General features: G+C 49.5%; 2 protein-coding genes across 2 annotated transcripts in view; one reads left to right on the top strand and one right to left on the bottom strand.

The window, feature by feature from the left end:
• The window catches only part of LOC116548968 (UL16-binding protein 2-like), a 222,595-nt gene that overhangs the window by 168,336 nt on the left and 31,361 nt on the right, over positions 1 to 22,898 (bottom strand). The window lies entirely within an intron of this gene.
• Positions 5,884 to 13,831, top strand: LOC116549129 (UL16-binding protein 3-like). Its single transcript, XM_032274481.1, has 5 exons — positions 5,884 to 6,058; positions 10,630 to 10,893; positions 11,117 to 11,392; positions 12,089 to 12,220; positions 13,444 to 13,831. The coding sequence occupies exons 1-4, from the start codon at positions 5,986 to 5,988 to the stop codon at positions 12,196 to 12,198; spliced, it is 723 nt and encodes a 240-aa protein (XP_032130372.1). The 5' UTR covers positions 5,884 to 5,985; the 3' UTR covers positions 12,199 to 12,220; positions 13,444 to 13,831.

Raw genomic sequence — 22,898 nt, 5'->3', positions numbered from 1 at the left:
CTCTGTCTCAAAAAAAAATTAAAAATATAGAATTATCGGGCAGGGATTTAAAACTAACTATGCTTACTATGTTTCAATAGCTTAAAAAAAAAAAGAAAAAAATCAACAGAAAAAAATTCATTACTTCAAATGTAAGATATATGAAACGTGGAATAATCTGTACATGTTAAACTAAATAACTGAGATGAAGAACCCAACAGCGAAGTAGACAGATCTGAAGAGAAGCGGGAAACTGGAAGGCAGGTCAAGAGAAACCATCTGGAATGCAGTACAGGAAGACTGAGGGGTGGAAACATCAGAAGAGACAGTAAAGGACATGGAGACACTGTGGAGAGGTTCACCCACATTTATATGGAATCCTAAGAGGACAGGTGAAAGATGACACAGAAGGCATATTTCCAGAGACGAGGGCTGCGGATTTAAAAACTGGCCAGGAGGCTGCTGTCAAACTGATTGTCTTTCCTATTGATTGATTGTATTTTATCAATAGTTGTTTTTAAATGTTTCTCTTTTAAGTGTTTCTCCTCAAAGGTATTCTTCTTGAAGACGACCTTTGAGATACTCTCCAATTTCATCACAATGCACCTAGGAGTGAATTTATTTTTATTTATTCTAATTGAGATTTGTTATGTTTCCAAAAGTTGAGAATCTATGTCTTTCATAAAATCTGAAAAATTCTTAGCCACTAGTTATTTGAAAATTTCCTCTCCCTCATTTTCTTCTCTGTTTCTGAAGTCCTGTTAGAGGCAGGTGGGCCTTCTCATTGTGCATCCATCTTTACACTTCTCTCTTGCAGTTTCAGCATGAAATTCTCTCTCCACCAAAGTCTGAATGATTTCTTCAGGTCAATCCAGTTCAGTGACTTCATTTTATATATATATATATATATATATATATATATATATATATATATACACATACTTGAGATGGAGTCTCATTCTGTCACCCAGGCTGGAGTGCAGTGGTGCGATCTTGGCTCACCGCAACCTCTGCCTCCCAGGTTCAAGAGATTCTCCTGCCTCAGACTTCCAAGTCTTTGGGATTATAGGCACTCGCCGCCACACCCAGCTATTTTTTTGTATTTTTAGTAGAGGCAGGGTTTCACCATGTAGGCCCAGCTGGTCCCGAATTCCTTCATGTGATTCACTCACCTTGGCCTCCCAAAGTGCTGAGACTATAGGCGTGAGCCACTGCACCCAGCCCATCCTATATTTAACATGTTGCTTCATCAGTGTGTTGAGTTTCAAATTTTAATTAACACATTTTTCATTGCTATAAATACTGCTTGGCTCTATTTCAGATATAGCTAGTCTTTTTTGACAATGTCTCAATATTTGCAGTGTGTTTTATTCTTTTATATCTTCAATGATTTAAGGATACATATTTTACTATTTTATTTGTAGTTCTAATATCTGCAGTTCTTCAGGGTCTAACTTACTGTGTGAGATTGGCTGACTCCCTCACTGTGGTTTCACTCTTGATTTATTCTGTGGGTTCCTGAGCTTTTTTGTGGCATGGCTTTTTTACTGTAGGAAGCCTCTGCTGCCGATGTGAGGTTGTGTTGTGCAGAGATATTATTATTATTATTATTATTTATTTTTTTTTTTTGGAGACAGAGTTTCGCTCTTGTTACCCAGGCTGAAGTGCAATGGCGCGATCTCGGCTCACCGCAACCTCCGCCTCCTGGGTTCAGGCAATTCTCCTGCCTCAGCCTCCTGAGTAGCTGGGATTACAGGCACGCGCCACCATGCCCAGCTAATGTTTTGTATTTTCAGTAGAGACGGGGTTTCACCATGTTGACCAGGATGGTCTCGATCTCTTGACCTCATGATCCACCCGCCTCGGCCTCCCAAAGTGCTGGGATTACAGGCTTGAGCCACCGTGCCCGGCCTGTGCAGAGATATTATGTTTGATTCTGTTAAATGCCTGTGGATCTCCACAAGCCAGGGATCATTTTTGTTAATTTTTTGGCTTGCACATTCTGGGAGCAGTCAGGTAGGAAACACTCTAACCCTCAGGACAACTGCAGTGACTAATCCTCAGGGCGGAGTGCGCTACTGGATCGCACATGCGCAGTGCTGCTCTCGCTGATCCTCACTGTTGCTGCTGTGGCTCTCTGTTAGTTTCTTGGGAGGAGGAACACCTTAGCAAAAATGCTTTGCCAAATAAGATTTGAAATAGCTTTATTTTGAGCAAAACATTTGCCTGTTTTTTTTTTTTGCTCTGTTGTTGCTGTGTCACGTGGTGCCTGCCAGTTAGAGCTAAACAGTCAGTTTTGCTGTTTCTATGCAGAAAAATGCTCACATCACAAGTCAGTGTCTAGGCGTCCCGGGAGGTGACTCTGGTAATGTGTATTTTCATTGCTCATTTCCACTCTTAAAGGTCCAATTCTCCTGACTTTTTCATGTTTCCCTAGGGTGCCATCCTGTATGTAAAATCCAAAATTGATTATTTCTTCTCAAAGGCAGTGTTGCCATAATTCACACAGTTTAGATATATTATACAAAAGTATTTAAATCTATTCAACATTGTTCATTAAGCTTCTGTTAGAGTCATAAAAATATCTTGTCATGTCTGATTAATTCAGCTGAGTTCAGTTTTTAAACAGCATGCTGTTCTACAATGTGCTATTTATTGTTAAAACCTAGAATTCGTGTTTCCAATAACTGAGAGGGATGGGGTATTTTACTAAGATATCTATCATAATTATAATAAATTTAGGACTGTGTGCTGATTTAATTAAATCTATATAGAAATGATAGGAAGTGAAAATGAATTTAATATAGTGAAAATGAATTTAATATAGCATTCATTTTGTCCAAAAGCCAATGTTCCATGAACACACTGTTGTTCTTTTCCCTCTGCAAACCTGAAGCAAGCACTGCTAGAAATGTGATTTTCTACAAAATTGACAGGCCGCTCCCTCTCAGACCCCAACCCTTCTTTTCTCCTTCTCTTTCCTCCTGGCCCCTTACCTTTCCCATTTCCATTCCTGCTTTCAGACTGGCTCCTTCTTTGCTTAAAAGGCAAGATTTTCCTGGCCCTGTTGCACCCTAGACTCAAACAGTTTGCTGAAGATACCAATTTGCTGTCTGTCATCACACTATATTTTCTAGAAGATTCTATCATCATGAAGCACCCCCAGACTGGTTGAAAACCAAAGTTACTCCTCCTTGGAAAATCTTTGTGGACACCCAGATTGGCATTCAAATTTCCAAGTTGTGGCTGGGCGCAGTGGCTCATGCCTGTAATTCCAGCACATTGGGAGGCCATGGCAGGCGGGTCACCTGAGGCCAGGAGTTCAAGACCAGCCTGGCCAACATGGTGAGACCATGTCTCTACTAAAATTGCAAAAATTTGCTGAGCACAGTGGCAAGAGCCTGTAATCCCAGCTACTCAGGAGGTTGAGTCAGGAGAATCACTTGAGCCTCGGAGGCAGAGGTTCAGAGGTTGCAGTGAGCTGAGATCGTCCCACTGCACTCCAGCCTGGGTGACAGAGCCAGACTCTGACTTAAAAAATAAAAAAATAATAAAAATAAAAAGGCAAAAAAATTACCAACTTGGGCCAGCGATGGGGTCTCCAACCTCAATGCTGTCACCTTCAGGCCTCTGGGGGTTACAGCCTCTGCTGCAGCTCTCCTCTGCACCTGTGCTATTCCTCTGAGCCCCATTCGCTCCCATAGCTGTCTCATTCATTCACTGGTTCACTCAGCCTCCAACCACCCTTAAATCATACCAGGCTCACCAGGAGATAGAAAAATCACCCTCTATGGGTCTGACAAACATGCCTGAGTCCTGATGAGTGGGTCTTGTTTTCATTTCCAGCCCCTCACAGGGTCCCCAGGGCTGGGAAGAGGCCATGGCCGGGGCTCAGAGCTCCAGCTCTGACCCAGGAAAACACATACATTTATCCCTTATGCATTTGGGGTCATCCTTACTGCTGTGTCTGATCTCCGTTGGAAGGAGCCAGACCTCACAATCTAAACTAAAACTCAATTGGCTAACAACTTAAAACTTTTCTAAACAGGTAAAAGCAATGGAGAGCTGGGACATGTCTGTGAGCATGTCCAGCACAGATATTTTGGTTAAAGTGCAAGGATATAGAATGTACTACTGCCTATAAGCATGGCATGTCTAACAGCTACATAGGATAGGACCTAACAGAGTTATTAGCACACTTATTCTTTAAGAAGAAAGGATTCCAGGTTCATCCATGTCCCTACAAAGGACACAAACTCATCGTTTTTGATGGCTGCATAATATTCCATGGTGTGCCACGTGTGTACCTATGCAACAATCTTGCATGTTCTTCACATGTACCCCAAAACCTAAAATGCAATAAAATAAATGGGAAAAAATAATAATAAAAAATTAAAAAATAAAAATAATATTTAAAAAAAAAAGAAAAAAGGAAACTTCAAAAAGGAACTTTTCTGCTTCCCACAACAGGGAGCAAAGTGAGCCCCATGCATGCATAGGCCCCTCCCTCGGCTTCCGCTCTCCATGGAAACACAATTGATCACATGATTGATCAGGGTATGCCACTAGGGCTCTCTTTCCTTCTTCTTCTTTTTTTTTTTCCCAGAAGTCATAAAGGGATATAGAATATATTCAAAGACCTGCTCATGCTTTTAGTGGAGAGGCAAAGAAGGTCTGTTCTGGACTGGGGAAGCAGCTGTGCTCCAGGGGGGCAAGAACTCCACGGAGGGCGGCCAGGTGTCTCTGGCACAGGCGATGACAGGAATATGCCTCGGCCACTGAATATTCCTGTGGAAGCTTCTTCACCTTCCTGGGCATCAGTGTTTACACTGGGGTAATAATAAATGCTGTGTTATAGGGTCCAGCCCTACAGAGTTCTGTGAGCCCCTCCCGGCTGGTGTGGAGATGAGAAATTGTAGAAATAAGACACAAGACCCAGAGATAGAGAAAAAAGAGTTTGGGCCCAGGGGTGCACTGCTACCCAAATCGTGGAAACCAGCAGTGACCCCGAATGCCTGGACGCTCTCACTTATTGAGTTTCAAGTCTGGAGGCAGGGAGGGTTGGGTGGTCGGTGACTGGGGGCAGGGTAAAATAGGGCGTGGCATGCAGGTGGGGACTCAGGAATTAGTGAGCAGAGATGAGGTCAGGAGCATAATGTGTCAGCACTTTTCCATACTCGTTAAGAAAGAACAAAGACATTAAGATTTGTATTACTCTTACTGATTATCTTTTCTAAGAGAAAAGGAACCAGGTACAGAAATGGAACATGAGAGTGGACACGGAACGTGACCACTGAAGCACAGCACCACATAGAGACAATTAAGCCCCCAATGTGTGGGGGACTCCCTAACAGCCATCAGGCATTACCATAAGAGGTTGGAGAGGTGGAGTTTTCTCCTAACTCCTCCAGGGAAGGAGACGTCTCAGCTATTTTGGACATCTCCTTCCCTAGCTGGCTAAACAGCGGGTGCTTCCCCAGTGGCGCTGCCGGTCAGCCAAGGCTCCCTCCAGCTGCCCTTATGTGAGCCTGATAGAGGGCTTAAAGCGTCTTGCCTTAGAGTAATTCATTTCACAATGTCACCCCAGGTTCACACTTCTGACCTGAGAGGCATTAGTAAAAGAATTAAGATCACCTATTAATAATTAATAACTACTAAGGTTATATTTCTAGTTACTTTCTTCTTCATTATTTATATGGAAATAGGCTGAGGCTTTTGGCTCCTGCCTCGGCACTTATGGGGTCTACCCCTACACTGCGTTGAAAATTAAATGAGTCAGTCATAGAAGGAACAGTGTCAGGTCTCAAGGGTGTGTATGGAGTCCAGGCTGGCCACCAGCCGTCTGCAGGATGAGGCGGGGTGGAGAGGGAGGGTTCGCAGGGCCTGGCGCTGGCTGACGGGACTGGAGCTGGCTGATGGGACTGGGTGGAGCATTCTAATCCCAGCGATTCCTCCGCTGGTCTCCGCCTGGACCACGACTCTCGTCCCCTGCGCTCCAGCACCCCAATGATACCCCTCTTGTTTCTGGTCCTCCCCTGTTGGCTCCTGGAGTCCAGCTGCTCCAGGGCGGGGCCTACCGGTGAGTTCCGGGTCGGGGCCCAATTCTGGGGGGCTGTGGACTGCAGCAGGTTTCAGAAGAGGGGAGACCGGCGCTGTCTCCTCGGACTGCGCCCTTCCTCAGTTCCCTTCCGCGGCTCCTTTCCTCCAGTCGCTTTCTACGGCTGCTCCTTCCCCCCAGGGTCAGGGGAGTTGTCAGAGAGGGCAAAGCCTGGGCATGTTGGCTCACGCCTGTAATCCCAGCACTTTGGGAGGCTGAGGCGGGCGGATCACGAGGTCAAGAGATACAGACCATCCTGGCCATCATAGTGAAAGCCATCTCTACTAAAAAAAGAAAGAAAGAAAGAAAGAAGGCGGAAAAGGAACCTCAGGAGGGTGGAGGGGTCAGAGGGCTGCAGAGGGGGAGGTGGGGCAGGGATCCCTGGTGCAGTCCCGAAGCCCCACTCGCTGTCGGGAAAGAGAAACCAGAGCCCCTGGAACTCAAGCTGGGGTCCCGACAGGAGTGAAGTGGAGTTCCACAGGGACCCGATGACAGACACCCCCACCAGCCACAGCCCTGCTCTGCTCTTACCTGACCTCCACCACACAAACCCTCTAGCGCCCCCAGGGCTCCCTGTCCCCTGGCGCTTTCCTGCAGCCACTCACCTGCACCCAGGGGCTCAGCAGACACTTCCCACCCCTCCCTCACCAACCACTGCCACCTCCCAGGTCACATCCTCTCACTCCCCACCTCAGCCCAGCCCTGTCATTCCACAGGCCTCCCTCACCTCCCCACCCATGAAGGGCCCTTAGCACCTCCCTGACCAACTGGCACCTTCTCCCCACTTTCCTGAGGACACCCCAGCGAACACACCCCACGCTTTCCACAGAACCTTGTGCAGCGGGGATAGGAAGCACCATTCCCCCAGGATGACCCTGGGAGCGCTGGTGAATAGAGGTGCCCACTTCTGCCCTTAGGGCCCAGACCCACCTGTTCTTCCTACTGGGGACCGGGTCACAGAGAATAGTCACTGTGCAGACAGAAGTCAGCAAACCCTTTCTAGAAAGGAAGGGCTGAAGGCACTGTGGTCCTTGCCGGCCATGGGTTCTCTGTCTCTGTGTCAAGTCCTGTCCCTTTGCAGAGCAACAGCAGGCAAGGCAACCTGGAAATAAAAGGGAGACCAGGTGTGGACACCGTCCTAGGTTACAGACCCCAGATGACAGCAGCTGCTGTGTCCTGGCAATTGGTGCCCCATCCCCTAGGATGTCATCTCCAAGTGGTGTCAGTTGAAGAGTCACAAGTGTGTCCTACCCTGCCTGTGGTTTCTGGGTGGTGTGGATGTGATGGATGTGAGTGGGGGTCCCATGGCTCAGGGCCTACTCTCCCCTTCTTTGCTGCTGAGTGGCATCAATGGTCCAGTGGGGCCATTAGGGACCCTCTCTGAAGCCTCAGGTGTGAGCTGAGGGTGAGGGGGTGCAGCCTTGTGGTGTGCCAGGTGTAGGGCTGATTGCCCCACAGAGTTGTGGGGTGTCCCTTATGCTGTGCTGAGGTGCAGGATCCGAGAAATAAAGAGACAGGACACAGAAGTACAAAGAAAGCACATCTGGGCTCAAGGGGGCCACGCCACCTATAAGTGGAGTCAGGTAAGACCCCAAATGTCCAGAAGCATGTGTATTTATTGGGTTTAGGTTAGGGGGCAGGGTAGTGAGTGAAGTCATCTTTAAGGATAGTGACAGGGTTGGAGCAATAAAACAAGGGGTCCACCCCCATTAGGTCACCTAGGCTAGGAGGTGGACAGTGCACAGCAAGCGGTCCCCCTACATTAGGCCATTGAGGCAAGGAAGTGGGCTGTGTGCAGTAAGGAATCCAACCGCATTAGGTCACCGAGGCATGGAGGTGGGCCGTGCACAGTGAAGAGGGTGCGGTGTGCAATACCTCTATCTATGGGCATGCTACTTCTAAAAATATCCATAGGAGGATGCTTTAAGTCACAAAGCAGAGACAGAACTGTCAGGGTTTACCGCCACCTGCTGGCAGCTTCCAATTTCTATAGGAGGATGCTTTTGAGCCAGCACAGTAACAAGAGCTGATAAAGTTCACAGTCACCAAGGTGAGGTTATCCTGAGAGGTTTTGAACCCTCGGATGATCGAGGGATTGCCAGTCTGAGGGCAGCCTTCCACAAGAACTGGACGCAAGGTTCCACAACACCATTATTAGGAGGAGTGGCCCTTGCCCCAAGCCTGCCATACAGCAGGTATCTTTATGATACTGAACGCTGCCACCTGGGCGATGGATTTTTGTCCTGGTATAACTGTTTTCCCTTAAATCATGCTCTGCACTGTGTCTGCTCTAGACATTCCACCGACTATAAGCTGCTTATTCTTTAATTCATGCTCTGTACTGTGTCTGCTCTAGGCATTCCTCCAACAAAGATATAATTATATATATATAGGGAAATAACTGAGTAGTAAGATATTCTTAGGCACTCATTCTATGAACTAATATATGATTATATATAAAGGATTATATAAAAGGAAATAACTGAGTAGTAACACTATAAACTGAGGTATTCTTCAGGCACCAGTTGTGCCAGGATTCTGCTTAGCTCTTCTTGCTCGGTGCCTATACTGTGGGGGGGGGGAAGGTTACCCACACTGGGGATTGGGACCAACTGCTTGTGCGGCTTCTGGGTTCCCTGTGGCTCTGCTCCTGCCCATTCCAGGAGAACCACTGTGTCTTCTCATGGCCTGGCCTATCTTCTTAATGACCTAGAGGGTGAGGAGCCCTCACAAAGGGCAGCTCTGAGGCTGCATGGTAATTGTCCTCCCACAGCTGGAGGCCCATCTCCACCAGGGCCCAGTGACACACCTGGAGCTGCTTTCAAATGAGGGGATTTCGCTGCTGTGAGTGGCACAGCCTTGATTCTGAGCACTGGGGGACCCTGTTGTGATTCTGAGGTTGGAAATTGCCATGAAATCCACACAGCACATTTTCCAACCACACATGCCTCTGGGATCTTAGGGAGTCCGGGGTCAAATAGCTGTAGTGGCAGCACCAGCCGCACTCCTCATTCACAGACTGTGTATGGCTGCACCCCAGCTCCAAGGGCAGGGTTGAGTAGTGACGGGGAGGTCATGTGACCAGCACAACCTGTAATAGTTACGGAATTAACTACAAACTCTATCCACTCCTGGTACAAATCCAGGAAATGTGAAATTACCGTCAAATGGGTCTATGAACGCAGCACATCCCTCTAACTGGACCTGACACAGGTGTCCATCCGTTACTTTGCCCCAAATGCACCTCATGAGTAACAGGGGAGCAAGCGAATGCTTCAGATCCCTGGGAGGAGGTCGGGTCGCACACTGTGTCCACTAGGCGTGTCTGGGTATTTGCTGTTTCTTGGTGAACAGTTAGCAAAGTGAATGCCTGTCAGGCTCCAGGGGGAGGCTGAAGCAGTCCCTGCAGGTGCTGTGGGTTGAAGGGGCCCACCAGGGGCTCTGGGCTCTTCTCCTAGTCATGGACTCTGGGTCTGAGATGTGGCTCAGTTCTCAAAGTTGGGCAAAAGAGCTTGGTTATTTTTGGGGGAGACTACTTTCAGCCTTCAGGTCATCCATCCTTGCATCTTTGTGTGTTGTAATTATTTAAATTCAACAGTATCTGTGTGGAGTTTCATTTCTTTTGGATCTTAGACGGCTTTGTTCTATGAGCCATGGGCATAGCTTTGCATGGCTGAGGTCCCCAGCTGGCATTGTGACTACTCTAATCATTTCCATCATGGCATCCTCATTCCTCCTGACAGTTGACAGCCTCCATTTGATATCTGGTATTTCAGGATTTTCCATCCCCATTACTGCTGGGCGCCCATTTCAGGACCAGCATCCCCTACCCCCAACCTTGGCCTTCAGCAACAGGCACCCCTGAGCTTCATGACAGTCTGCTGCCTTCTCCCGGGGCCTTCTTTATATGCTGGGTAAACAGGAGTCCCCCAGGCTTCCCGTGAGCACAGAGGACGGACATTGTTCTGGATTTTCATGCTGCAGCCACTCTGGCATGGGCGCTTCTCTTGGCCTTTCGTTCCTTCCTCTACAACCCGCCACGTGAGAGCTGGATTTTTTGTTTCATGCGGTGTGGGTCATTTCTTTTTCCAAGGTCCCAGGGGCAACCTACTAGCAGATGAGAAGCACATTCCAGGAAACTTACCATGTCTTGTTACCCATAATAAATAAACTCACCCTTATCCAATGTTGACTACATCATACCCACTGTGCCATGCTCCAGCATCCTCAGGGCGCCCTCCCACACTCTCCCACCTCCCACAGTCCACCTGGGTTGCTGCTGAAGATCCTGCCATCTAGGCCTTTCCTCCTGTAGCAGGCCTGGCACCTCCTTGGCAAGCTCTTGTGCTGACCAATGTATGTATAGGCCTGGGCAGAGTGGGGAGATGGACACATTGGTGACCCATGGTTCCTCCACAGACAGAGGCCACTGCCCAGGAAGAGAAGTCCATGCTCTGGCAGCCCCGCCCTGCAGGAAACCCTCTTGCTGTCACAGTGTTTGGGGTCTTTCCCTCACCCCAACACTCTCCGGTGTTTTTTCTTTTTTCCCGTAGATGCTCACTCTCTCTGGTACACCTTCACCATCATCCATCTGCCCAGACCTGGACAACAGTGGTGCGAGGTCCAAGGCCAGGTGGATCAGAAGAATTTCCTCTCCTATGACTGTGGCACTGACAAGGTCTTATCTGTGGGTCGCCTAGAAGAGCAGCTGAATGCCACAGATGGCTGGGGAAGACAACTGGAAATGCTGAGAGAGGTGGGGCAGAGGCTCAGACTGGAACTGCCCGGCATTGAGCTGGAGGATTTCACCCCCAGTGGTGAGTAGAGACCAAGGAGGGAAGGGAGCAGACTGTAGGCTCAGGGGCTGCACCGTGTGCGGGGAGAAGACATTAGATATGGGGCCTCCATGAAGCCCAGCAGCAAGGGCAGGACCTGGAGGAGACAACAGGGCCAGATGAGAAGGGGCTCAGAGGAGGAGGATGTGGGGCAGGGAAGAGAATTTGTAAAGACCAGAGCTGATCTCTTTCTGATTGGGGACAGGACCCGTCAGGCTGCAGGCCAGGATGTCTTGTGAGTGTGAAGCCGATGGACACAGCAAAGCATCCTGGGAGTTCGGATTTGATGGACAGAAGTTCCTCCTCTTTGACTCAAACAGCAGAAAGTGGACAGTGGTTCATGCTGGAGCCAGGCGGATGAAAGAGAAGTGGGAGGAGGACAGGGAACTGACTGTGTTCTTCTGGAAGGTCTCCGTAGGAGACTGCAGGAGTTGGCTTCGGGACTTCCTGATGCGCAGGGAGAAGAGGCTGGAGCCCACAGGTAACTACAGGGGAGCACTGGGAGCGCCTGGAGATGCCATCGAGTTACAGCCTTGTCTGTCAGTGTCTGTGGTGGGTGCGGGTGTATGAGTGTGAGTGGGTGTCAATGTTTGTGTATGTGTGAGTGTGTGTGTGAGCATGAGTTTGAGTAAGAACATGACCCCTCATGAGGGGCTCCTCCTGGGGGTGCCTGTGCTCTCCCAGCCTCCTCTCCCTTCTCCCTCCTGACTCCTCTTCCCCACTGCACCTGCTTTTGCTCCCTCACTGTGAATTTCTCGCCAGCCTTGAAACTGTGGGTGTCATTGTATTTCTAGACCTTTATCCTTAGATTTCCCTTCTAGGATTACTTTTCCTTTCCTCTCCCTTGGTCTGTTTCTGGAAATCCATCAAAACCACCTCCAATGCCAGCCCTGCGACTCTCCCCTCCCCCACCTTGGGGCATCACCTCCTCTCTGCCACAGCAGGAGGGGGAGCTGTGCTGTCACCTTTCTTCCCTCAGCAGTTGTGTGAGCTCCCTGAGGACAGGGGACACCCCCACTGCCTTCCTACTCCAGGACCTGTCACAGCTGCTGCCCCACAGCAGAGGGGGACAAAACCTCTGCCTTGCAGGATGACCTGGGGTGGCAGGAGCTGAGGAGGTGTCCTCATAACATTTGGGGCCAGGACAAGGGTTGTCACTCTTGTGTTTCCATTTCAGCACCACCCACTGTGGCCGCAGGCATAGCCCAGTCAAAAAACATGGCCACCACCCTCAGTCCCCCAAGCTGCTTCCTCATCCTCCTCTGCTTCATTCTACATTGCATCTGAGGAGAGTCTTTTAGAGTGACAGGTACTGTGGGCAGAACTGGGAGGGGAGCAAGGCGCAGATGGGTAAGGTGGGAGGACAAGGAAGGAGAATTCCCAGAGTCCCACCCTTCCCCATGGCAGGGACCTTCTCATCCTGACTTGAGACAGGTGAATGATACCTCATGTCACATGTTGGCAATGACCTGGGAAGCTCAGCCCTGAGTTCTGATGGAGTCTGACCTTCAGAGGCCAAAGGGAAAGGCAGCGCCCATATCAAGGCCCAGGGCCTGTTGAGCTCGAGAGGGATTAGCCAATTCATGCCTGTTGCAGAGCAAATTATTATTCAGGGAGGGTAGTGGTGTGTGGCCTGCAGGCAGCAGGAACTCAGACATGGGCAGTCCGCACAGTAGGAGAGGAGCAGCATGGCAGCTTCACCTAGGATGTCAAGGGAAAGGGCATCCCTGAAGGAGGCTAAGAAAGTGATCTGGGGAATCCTAGGACAAGGGGGCTGTGAGGGCCTTGGTTCAGCCATTCCAAAGCCCACATTCCCAGAGAAAGCAGCTTGGGTCCCAGCAGTTAAGGTGGAAGGTGAAGAGTAGAGTGTGTCCAGGATGAGGTTTAGGAAAAGGCCGAGCCACTAGAACCCATGGGATTGCCCACAGGGCTCTGCGGCAGTGCCCCTGCCCTCCTGCCTCCTGCACACTCCAGACCCTGAGCCAGCTGAAGGCCCTGCCTGGAGCAGATGGACGCAGACAGGGAGCTGAGCTGCTGCTGGAGTTCCATGGTCACCACTGAGCTTGGCCAGGAATGAATGGGGCGGGGTGGGGACAGTTCCATTCAGAGCTGTGGGTGCAGCTCCCAGGGTGAGGAGAGGCTGAGAGTGAAGGGGAAAGAGCAGGTTTGCCTGCAAGGCCACCCAAGGCCAGGGAACATGGATCCAGAGACCGCTCTTTGGACAGGGCTCCCCCAGGTCCTCTAGACCCTTCTGTGAGAAGGAGGAGCAGGCCCTGAGTGAGGGTGCAGACCCCTCTTTCCCAGCCTCAGTTCTGAGCCCCGTGGGCTGTAGCAGGGCCTGGGCTGGCTCTGTGATGTGGTGCAGGAGGGAGGAGGTTGGGAGGCTGCAGAGCTAGGGGGAGGGTTGGAGGGAAAACATGGTCCTTATCTGAGGGAGAGGCTCCGAAATGGGGAGGGTCTGGGAGGGATCACCCAGGAGAACAGACCCAGGTATTTCTCAGCCACTTAAACCAATGCTTCATCTTTCTGAAGGTGGAAGATGACAACAAGCAGCCCCTGTTAGCCTGGTCTGCCTCCTGCTCTCCCTCAGGGAGGCTGCCTGTCTACTCACCACTGTGCCTTGCTGGACAGCCAGGAGTTCAAGGCTTAGCAAGTCCACAGACCTCAGTAGACGATGAGGGCATTGGAGACCCAACCTCGCATGCCACTCATTACCTTCAGTGATGGTCCTAGCAGCCATTTTTCTTCACATCCTCTGCCACTTTCTCTCGGTGCTAAAGGTTGGAATTCCCGCACAAGTCATAACTGGACAAGAAATCCCAGCAAAAAGCATTTTCTCTCTACTTCCTTGATTGTGGGAAAGCAGACACTTCTCTGAAGCTGGACCTCATTCTTCCAAATGGTATTGCTAGTAAAATCACATGCTAGACTTCACTGACCAAGAATTGTATTAATTATTTTTACTTTTTTTGTTTTTTTAAATTTTCTCATTCTGTCAACCATGTAGGAATGAAGTGGCACAATCATCACTCACTGTAATCTCACCTGACAAAGGTCGAATATCCAGAATCTAATATCTACAGAATCTTGTTCAATATCCAGAATCCAACAAGCAAGAACAAAAAATCCAATTAACAAATGGGTAAACAGATGAACACTTTTTATTTTATTTTATTTTATTTATTTATTTTTAAGAGACGGGGTCTCGCTATATTGCCCAGGCTGGAGTGCAGTGGCTGTTCATAGGCATGATCCCACTCCTGATCAGCATGAGAGTTTTGACCTGCTCCATTTCCGACCTGGGCCGGTTCACCCCTCCTTAGACAATCTGGTGGTCCCCCGCTCCCAGGAGGTCACCATATTGATGCTGAACTTAGTGTGGATACTCGGTCAGTATAGCGCACTACAGCCCAGAACTCCTGGGCTCAAGCGATCCTCCCACCTCAGCCTCCGAAGTAGCTGGGATTACAGGCACGCAGCACTGCGCCCGGCGAGATGAACACTTTTCAAAATAAGACATACAAGTGGCCAACAAACATGAAAAAATGCTCTATATCATTAATCATCAGATAGGTGCCAATCAAAACCGCAGTGAGTTACCACCTGTTGCCTGTCACAAAGTCAGAGATGGTGGTGAGGCTGCAGAGAGTTGAAACAGACGCTGCTGGTGGGAAAGCGAACCTGTTCAGCCGCGGTGGAAAGCAGCGTGGAGATCTCTGCAAGAACTTAAAATAGAACTACCATTCGACCCAGCAATCCCACTTTTGGGGATATACCCAAAGGAAAAGAATTCATTTGATCAAAAAGACACCTGCAACCGTATGTTCAATGCAGTGCTGTTCTCACTAGCAAGGACAGAGTCAATCTCAGTGCCCCGCAACAGTGAACTGAATGAAAACAATGTGGTGCACAGACACCATGAAAATCTATCTGGCCATTAAACAACAAAATCATGTTCTCTTCAGCAACATGGATGGAACGAGAGGCTGTTATCCTAAGCAGCCTAATGCAAGGACAGAAAGCCACATACTGCATGTTCCCATTTGAAAGTGGCAGCTAAACATTGAATTCACATGAACCAGATGCTGGAGATCACTAGATAGGGGAGAGAGGAGGGGTACCTGGGCTGAAAACCACCGTTGGGGACCCTGCTTACTGTTTGGGTGATGAGATCATTGGGACACAAAGCCTCAGCCTCCCAAAGTCTACCGTGTAACAGCCCTGTATGTGTACCCTTTAATCTATAATATAGGCTGAAATTAAAGATAAATAAATACAATAAAATGATATAAGGCCAAAAAAATGGGGTTAACTGACCAAGGTAAGGAACTCTGCACTATGAACCCTAACCCAGCTCAAAAAAATAAACTGTACTCATTTAAAATAATTGTAAATTGTATGATGATAATTGTATAAAAATTATACATGAAAGTGCAAAACCCTAAAATTAAACACCGTATAATGGAATTTCAGATGATTGCCATCTTATTCTTTATACCTTTACTTTTTGTTCCGTTTTCAAGTGACATGTTTTATTTATCCTCCAGAAGTCACCTCTAGCACCCAACCCCTCCTTTTCCACTGTCCACCTCAGCCTTTCCTCGGGCCTGGGACTGTGGCTTCCTTGGCACTGAAGGCACAAGAGCTGCATTCAGCCTTGGGAGAGAGGAGGATGCAGGGCAGGTGGTGGGGGTGGTCTCGGCATTGCAGAGGAAACTCACAGCTCAGGTCCTCTGTCCCAGAAGACTGCGTTTCTCCACCAGGTTAGCTACAACCAAGCCAACCTTGCCCCGTCTTCATTTTTTTTTTTTTTTCCAAATTCTTTCCAACTGGTACTTGAACATTTATATTATTCCTCCTAAGATTTCTTTCTATGTCTTGTCTACACAATATATCCTGATTTATTGTGCCAGAAAACACCAGACTCACCATCTCAGTGACAGTTGCAAAGCCACAGTCTCCACTCGCTGGAGGGGCACGCTGGGCTTGGAGACCCATCAAAAGCCACAGCTCTAGAGAACTATTTGGCCTGTCTGGAACCCACTGAAAAAGCCCCATTCATTGGGTTTGTCATTGTTTGACCTCCTGAGGTCTCTCTCTAGGTGAAAAGCTAGATCCTTACAGCACTGAATAAAAGCAATCATTGCAACTGTACAACCCCACTAGTGGGAGAAATTGAGAGAAAGATTTGGGGAATGAGATGTGTGTAGGGGCTGGCACGTGCCCAGGCAGCACCTGAGAAGGCCCCATCTCTGAGCTTTGGCTGACCTGAAGGTTCTATGCAGGCAGGAACTGGAGCTGCAGTGGTGACATCAGCTGCCCGCCTGAGTGCGGCAGGGGCAGGAGTGCGACACACACACAAAGCCCTCTAGGGAGGCTGGGGAGAGACTCGCTGGCTCAAGGCATCGATGCAAACCCCTGCCCAACCTCACCCAACTGAGCAGAGCCTTCAGGGGCCACCCAAGACAAGGAACACAGATGTTATGAGATCCATCCAGAAAAGTCACTAAACAAGCAGCAGTGACACACCTTGAAGAGAGAGGACATCTGATTCCAGAGCTACCACATGGGATTCTTGTAAAATTCAGTTTCATATCAAAAAATATAAGACATGCAAAGAAGCAGGGAAGGATCCCCAGACACAAACAAGGAACCAGCCCCTGGAACTGTCCCCGAGGAAGCCCATCTGTTGGCCTTAGTGAGTTACTCAGTGTCACTCCGAGGCAATGTTAATTAAGGGGAGATTGTGGGGAGGATGCTGTCCAGCTTCCTCATTTCCATGGAGACAGGACTCAGAAGAGGTGGTGCTAGAGACTGAATGTCTTTGTCCCCCCAAACTTAATCCCCAATGTGTACTAGGAGGGGAGGATTTAATAGGTCATTAGATTATGAGAGAAGAGCCCTCAAGAATGGGGTTGGAGGGCTAGGTGCAGTGGCTCACACCTGCAATCCCAACACTTTGGGAGGCTGAGGTGGGCATATCACTTGAGGTCAGGAATTTGAGACCGGCCTGGCCAACATAGTGAAACCCTGTTTCTGCTAAAAATACACAAATTAGCCATGCATGGTGGCAGGTACCTGCAATCACAGCTACTTGGGAGGCCAAGGCAAGAGAATCACTTGAACCTGGAAGGCAGAGTTTGCGGTGAGCCAAAATTGTACCATTGCACTCTAGCCAGGGCAACAAGAGCAAAACTTTGGGAAGGAAGGAAGGAAGGAAGGAAGGAAGGAAGGAAGGAAGGAAGGAAGGAAGGAGGGAGGGAGGGATGGAGAGAGGGAGAGAGGGAAGGAAGGAAGGAAGGAAGGGGAAAAGGAAAGCATGGAAGGGAACGAAAGAAAAAGAAAAAAAATGGAAGTACATCTTTGTGACATTGGGTTTGGCTAAGGCTACTTAAGTACTGTATGCCAAAGTACTATTGCCAAAAGAAAAACAGTTTGATTTGACTAATTCCAAAGGTAATAAATATTCTGTGCTTCAAAAAGAATGCCATTTAGAAAGTGAAAAGACAACTTACATCATGGAGAAAATATTTGCAAATCATATATCTGGTAAGGGGCTGGCATCCTGACTATATAAAGCACTCTTACAAGTCAATATTGTGAAGAGAAATAATGCAAAACAAATGTGTGGAAAGGTTTTCAACGGACATTTCTCCAGAAAAGTATGCATTGTCACTAAGCCCATGAAGAGAGGCTCAACATCAATAGCCGTCAGGGAAACGCGAATCACGCCAAGGAGATGCCATCTCACACCCAGTAGGATGGCTGTCATCGTAACTACAATGAGGACATGGAGAGACTGGATCTTCACCCTGTCCAGGGGCAGAGCCAGACAGATGGAGTTGGGGTGGACTGTGGGCGAGAGTGTGGCCTGCGAGACTGTCATGGTGAATATTAGGTGTCCAGTGGATTGCATTGAGAGATGCCTAGATGGCTGGTAATGTACTGTTTCTGAGTGTGTCTGTGAGGGTGTTGCCAGGGGAGACTGACATTTGAGTCGGGGGACTGGGAGAGGAAGACTCCATCAGTGTGGGTGGGCATCATACCATGGGCTGCCAGCCAGGCTAGAAGAGGGCAGGCGGGAGAGGGTGGGGCTCTCTGGCTTCTCTCTGCCTCCCCTGCAGGTGCTTGCCTCCTCCCTCCTTGGACATCAGACTCCAGGTTCTTTGGCCTTCAGGCTCTGGGACTTGTACCAGCAGTTTCCAACTTCCGGGGACTCTGGGACCTTTGGCAGGGGGCTGAAAGCTGCCCTGTGGGTGTCCCAGGTTCTGGGGCTTTCTGACTTGGCCTGACCTCTACTGGCTTCTCTCCTCCCCGGCTTGCAGACGGTCTACCATTGGACTTCACCTTGAAATCGTGTGCGCCAATCCTCCCTAATAAACTCCCTTTCATATATATATATATATGTGCCTGTATCCTATTGCTGCAGTCTCTCTGGTAAACTCTGAATAACCCGGGGTGGGGGTGTCTCTGTGTCACCCTCTCCCATTTTCGGGACTGGGGTTTCTCCTTGTTCTCCTGCCGCCTGTTTCTCCTTCCCTTTCTCCCATCCTGTCTCTGAACCTAATTTTCCACACGTCCAGGGGTTTTCTCCGCCTCAGGACGTCCATCCTGGAAGGGGTCCCAGCCCAGCGGAGGAACCAAGAGCCCTGGACCGCAGTCGACAGGATCGGGGAGGGGACGGCGAGAAGCCCCTGGCCCGACCCATGGACCCTCAGGACCAAGTGGGTCACGGGCGCCTCCCACCAGCAGCCATGTCAAGTCCTCCGGCCCCCCGCACCAGGCTGTAAGAGGAAACAGCAGCCGCCCCTGACCCCCCATCACCTCAAGCCAGGAGGAAAAACCGTCCCCTGCCGCGATGGGCGAGGCCTCCCACGTCTTCCAAAGGCGGTTCCGTCCGCAGCGACCTGACTGAGGCCGAGTCCCTCCTGTTGGAACTTCCGCGGCAGCCGGGCGCCCCCTGCGGCGCCTCGGGCAGTAGCGACCCGGACCGATTTGGGCGCAGCCCGCGCTGCGGGAAGGAGCGCGCACAACCCGGCGGGGCGGAAATGAAAACCCGTCTACAGACGAAGTTTCCACGAAAGACTTTTGCAGTTGGAATCCGCGAACGCCTTTCACATCCTCCCTGAGTCGCGCAAGAGGAAAACGGGACTTTAGAGCGACTCCGACCCGATTTCACCACTCACAGACACTCAAAAAGGAACTACACAGAGAAAGTACAAAACCCAGTCCCTGCTTTGTGAAACACGCGTTTAAGAAAATAAAGAAGCAGCGCTCAAATGGTAGAAAATATTTGCAACAATGAAGTGAAATGATCTTCTGGGACAGACGGGAAGCAGGAGAGAGGCGGGAGGGGTGGAACGCCAGGGCGTTTCTCCCATCACTCCCAGCTTCAGTCCTGCAGGCCCTCCACTCCACCCCTGGTCAGGTGCAGGGCCTAGGCTGACTCTGTGATGTGACAAAGGGGGACGGAGGTTCGTCCAAGCTGCAGGTGCCAGGGTTGAGGCTCAAGGGAAAAACATGTCGGGAGTAATTAAAAAAGGGTTGTCTGGAAAAGTGATCCGGGTTCTCCTCCACCTCTTAAACCATCATTTATGTCTTTTCTGAAGGTTGAAGATGATACCAAAAAGCCCCTGTGAGCACGGTCTTGATAAAACTCACCTTCTGGCTGGCTGGCCACCTGCCAACCGTGTGTATCTCTAGACCACAAGGAGTTTCAGACTTAGCAGGTTTAGTGAAATACTTCTGTTTCTCCCTCCTTTTGAATACACCTACTGTGTATTTGTAGACCACAAAGAGTTTGGTGAAGGTTTCTGTTTTAGTCTACAGCAGCCTAGAAACTCTGAACTAGCAAAAATGAAACCAAAATGCTGGACGGAAAATATTAAGTCTCAAATATACAAATGACTTCTGAGTGACACATAGAAATATTTAACCGCATCAATCTAGATTTCTCCACATATGTTCCAGAATATACAGATCAACAAATGGTGCAAATAAAATACCATCACCTGTACCTTCAGCAAAATGAGATAGGAAATGCCTAATCCCTCAGATCTCTGTAACAGACATTATGGAAGCCATTGGTGAACCTTGAGTGGAATGTGAGCATGAGGTGGTGTCTTGTATGGATGTGAAACTGTTTTGGTGATTATACTGTGGTTATTAGGAGAAGGTCCTGGTTTGGAGGAAGAACACTGAAGGATGGGGCATCAGATGACATCATTAAAGGTGGAGGGCGCCCCAGGGTGACAGCTCACTCTGAAGTGGCAGAAAGAGAAGTTCTCTGGACTGTGCTGCAATGACTGTAGCTCTTGCTTGTTTCATAATTTTTCACACTATTCAAAAAGCACATCAAGAAATTCAAGAAAACTTACTTTTTAGAAATTGATGTGAAGAGGTAATTCCATAAATACAGCACAGCTCCTCCTCCTCCTGCAAAGCCAGGGCCTCTAGGTGTTTCCCTCTCACCCTCTGTTCTCAGCCTCAGGCAGCTTCTTCTTCCCCCTCCTCTCCTGCAGGCAACCCCCAGGCACCTCTAGAGACAGAAGCAGCTCAGGCCCAGAGTCCCTTCATCACTTTCTAAATACATGGCCTAATCCAGATGAGACTCAGATCTGTGAAGGGTTGGATTTCCATGAGCACAGAAGCTGAGAGAGGGTTCTGCTTTCATCTGGGGCTCATTTTAGAGCATAGCCATAGATGGTCACCCAGGCCTGAGTCTGCAGCTGCACCCACTCACCATGCACCTCATCCCTGTGGTCACTCCATCTACCCACAACTGAGGAATCCCTAGCACATCCTCATCTCAGCAAACATGGAGGCATCTGGAACTCTGGGCAGAAGTAGGAGGGAGGTGGGAAGCACAATGGCCCCTGGCAGCTGGGGGTGGCTTAGCCTGGGGTGAGGACTGGTCAGAGCCCCTAAGTCCCACTCTGCCCCTGGCCACTCAGCCTGTTCCTCATTAAATGAGAAAGAGAGACGCTGACCTCCCACTCCACACAGTCTTCATGGGGGGAGGACCTGCATCTGGTGACCATCAGTCCCCAGGGTCTTGAAGCTGTGGAAAAGAGGAGGAGGCCTGGACCAAGCCCAGGGCCTATCTCTGTTTCAGGTCAGGGGCATGGGATGGCAGCCACCTCTGTGACTGAGCAGCTACATAGGAGTCTAGAAGGTTCCTGCCTGATGTACTAGAGCCTCTGTCCAGGAGGAGCCATGTGGGGGGTGGTCTGGAGGACAACAGGCACATGGGGGTGGGCAGTTCTCAGACCTGGGAGGGGCAGAGCTTGGCGGGTCCAGGATCTGTGTGTGAGAAGAGGCTCCCATGCACAAGGCTGGGGACAGAAGCCGGGTTAGTCCTGGGAGGAGGCCACTGGAAAGGCCCTGGCAGCCGCACCCTGAGGCTGGGTGACCTGGGCCAGCGACTAGGGGAGCAGGAGGAAGGCAGAAGTCTGGCAGGAGAGCCTGGAGGAGGACAGGTGACAGGAGGAGGGGCCTCTGCACACCTGGGCCCTCTGCCTCACCCCTGCTGCAGGCTTCTGATCACCAGACTCAAGCCAGCCCAGGATAAGAATAGGAGTGACCACAGGTGACCGTAATAGCTGTGATCTAGAGATCATGCATTCAGACATGGAAGTCAGCTGACATTATGGCTGGACATTCTTGTGCTGAATATTCTTCAGCTTTCTGGGCATGGGTGTCCACATGTGGAAATTAACAAATGCTATGAACACAGAGGAAATGAGCAGATCATGCCAGGAACCCTGTCCTTGCACATGGTAAGAACTCAGGGAAGGTTTCCTTTTTCAGTTATGAGCCCTGCCCTCCCTGAAGTTAGCAAAGGCCAGGCCCACTTTGATGAGAGGTGGAGCTGTGAGTCTAGGCTATGGCCTCTTCACAAACCTGGGGCTCTTTTAAGGGGTGAAAATAAAGGAGAGAAATTAGGGAGGGAGATCCAGCAACGATGTGACAACAGACACCCCAACAACCACACAGTCTGCTCTCACACACTCTCTACCACACAAACGCTGCAGCACCCACAGGGTTCCCTGCCCTTGATCTTCCCCTGCACTTTGCTACAGACACTCACCTGCACACAGGGGCTCACCAGACACTTTGCACCCCTCCCCTCATGATTCACTCCCACCACCCAAGTCACATCCTTTAGTTCCCCATCTCGGCCTGGCAACTTGTACCCACCCAGACCTCACTCACCTCCCCATCCATGAAGGGTCCTCACCACCTCCTTCAGCAACCAGGGGGACCCAGGACCCACTTACTAGGAATCTAGAGTCTTTTCTCAGAGCCACAGAGGATTATTCTTCTCTGTATCACCAAGTGAGCCTGACATGATTTAAGTGGTGGATGGAGGCTGAGGGAATGACTGAATGAATAAGACAGTTTTGGGAGTGAATGGGCTCAGAAGAAAAACCCCAGGTGCAGAAGGGGAGCTGCAGGGGAGGCTGGAACCCCCAGAGGCCTGAAAGTGGCAGTACCATGGCTGGAGACCTCCCACACGGGCAGAAGTTGGGAAATATGTGTGCTCACCTGAGTGCCCACAGAGTTTTTCCAAAGAGGAGAAACTTTGGCTTACAACAGGCATATAATTTTTTAATGAAATGTTGATCACAGGACAGAAAACTGCTCTCTTCAGTCCATTTGATTGAGACCAGACTATACTGGGGACAAAAAAAATCCTAGCCAGAGCAATTGGGCAAGTGAAGGAAAGAAAGGGTATTCAAACAGGAAAAGAAAAAGTAAAACATCTCTCTTGACCAATGATATGATTCCATACATAGAAAGCCCTGAAGACCCTGTCAAAAGGCTCCTAGAACAGACACATGATTTCAGTAAAGTTTCAGAATACAAAATAAATGTACACAATCAGGAGCATTCTTATTCACCAATAGCATTCTAGCTGAAAATGAAAGCAAGAACACAATCACATTTACGACAGACACACACACACACACACACACACACACACA

The sequence above is a fragment of the Sapajus apella genome, unplaced genomic scaffold, assembly GCF_009761245.1.
Source record: "Sapajus apella isolate SASKATOON/1434 unplaced genomic scaffold, GSC_monkey_1.0 scaffold6, whole genome shotgun sequence".
Lineage (NCBI taxonomy): Eukaryota > Metazoa > Chordata > Mammalia > Primates > Cebidae > Sapajus > Sapajus apella.
Note: the sequence above shows the minus strand (reverse complement) of the source record. Positions and strands in the feature narration are given on the sequence as shown.

What these genes read in the sequence shown, in the direction of transcription:
- LOC116549129 (XM_032274481.1), top strand. Translation starts at nt 5,986, where the DNA reads ATGATACCCCTCTTGTTTCTGGTCCTCCCCTGTTGGCTCCTGGAGTCC. An exon ending in CTCCAGGGCGGGGCCTACCG is followed by an intron (nt 6,059 to 10,629) that starts GTGAGTTCCGGG and finishes TTTTTCCCGTAG; the next exon opens with ATGCTCACTCTCTCTGGTAC. An exon ending in GGAGGATTTCACCCCCAGTG is followed by an intron (nt 10,894 to 11,116) that starts GTGAGTAGAGAC and finishes GATTGGGGACAG; the next exon opens with GACCCGTCAGGCTGCAGGCC.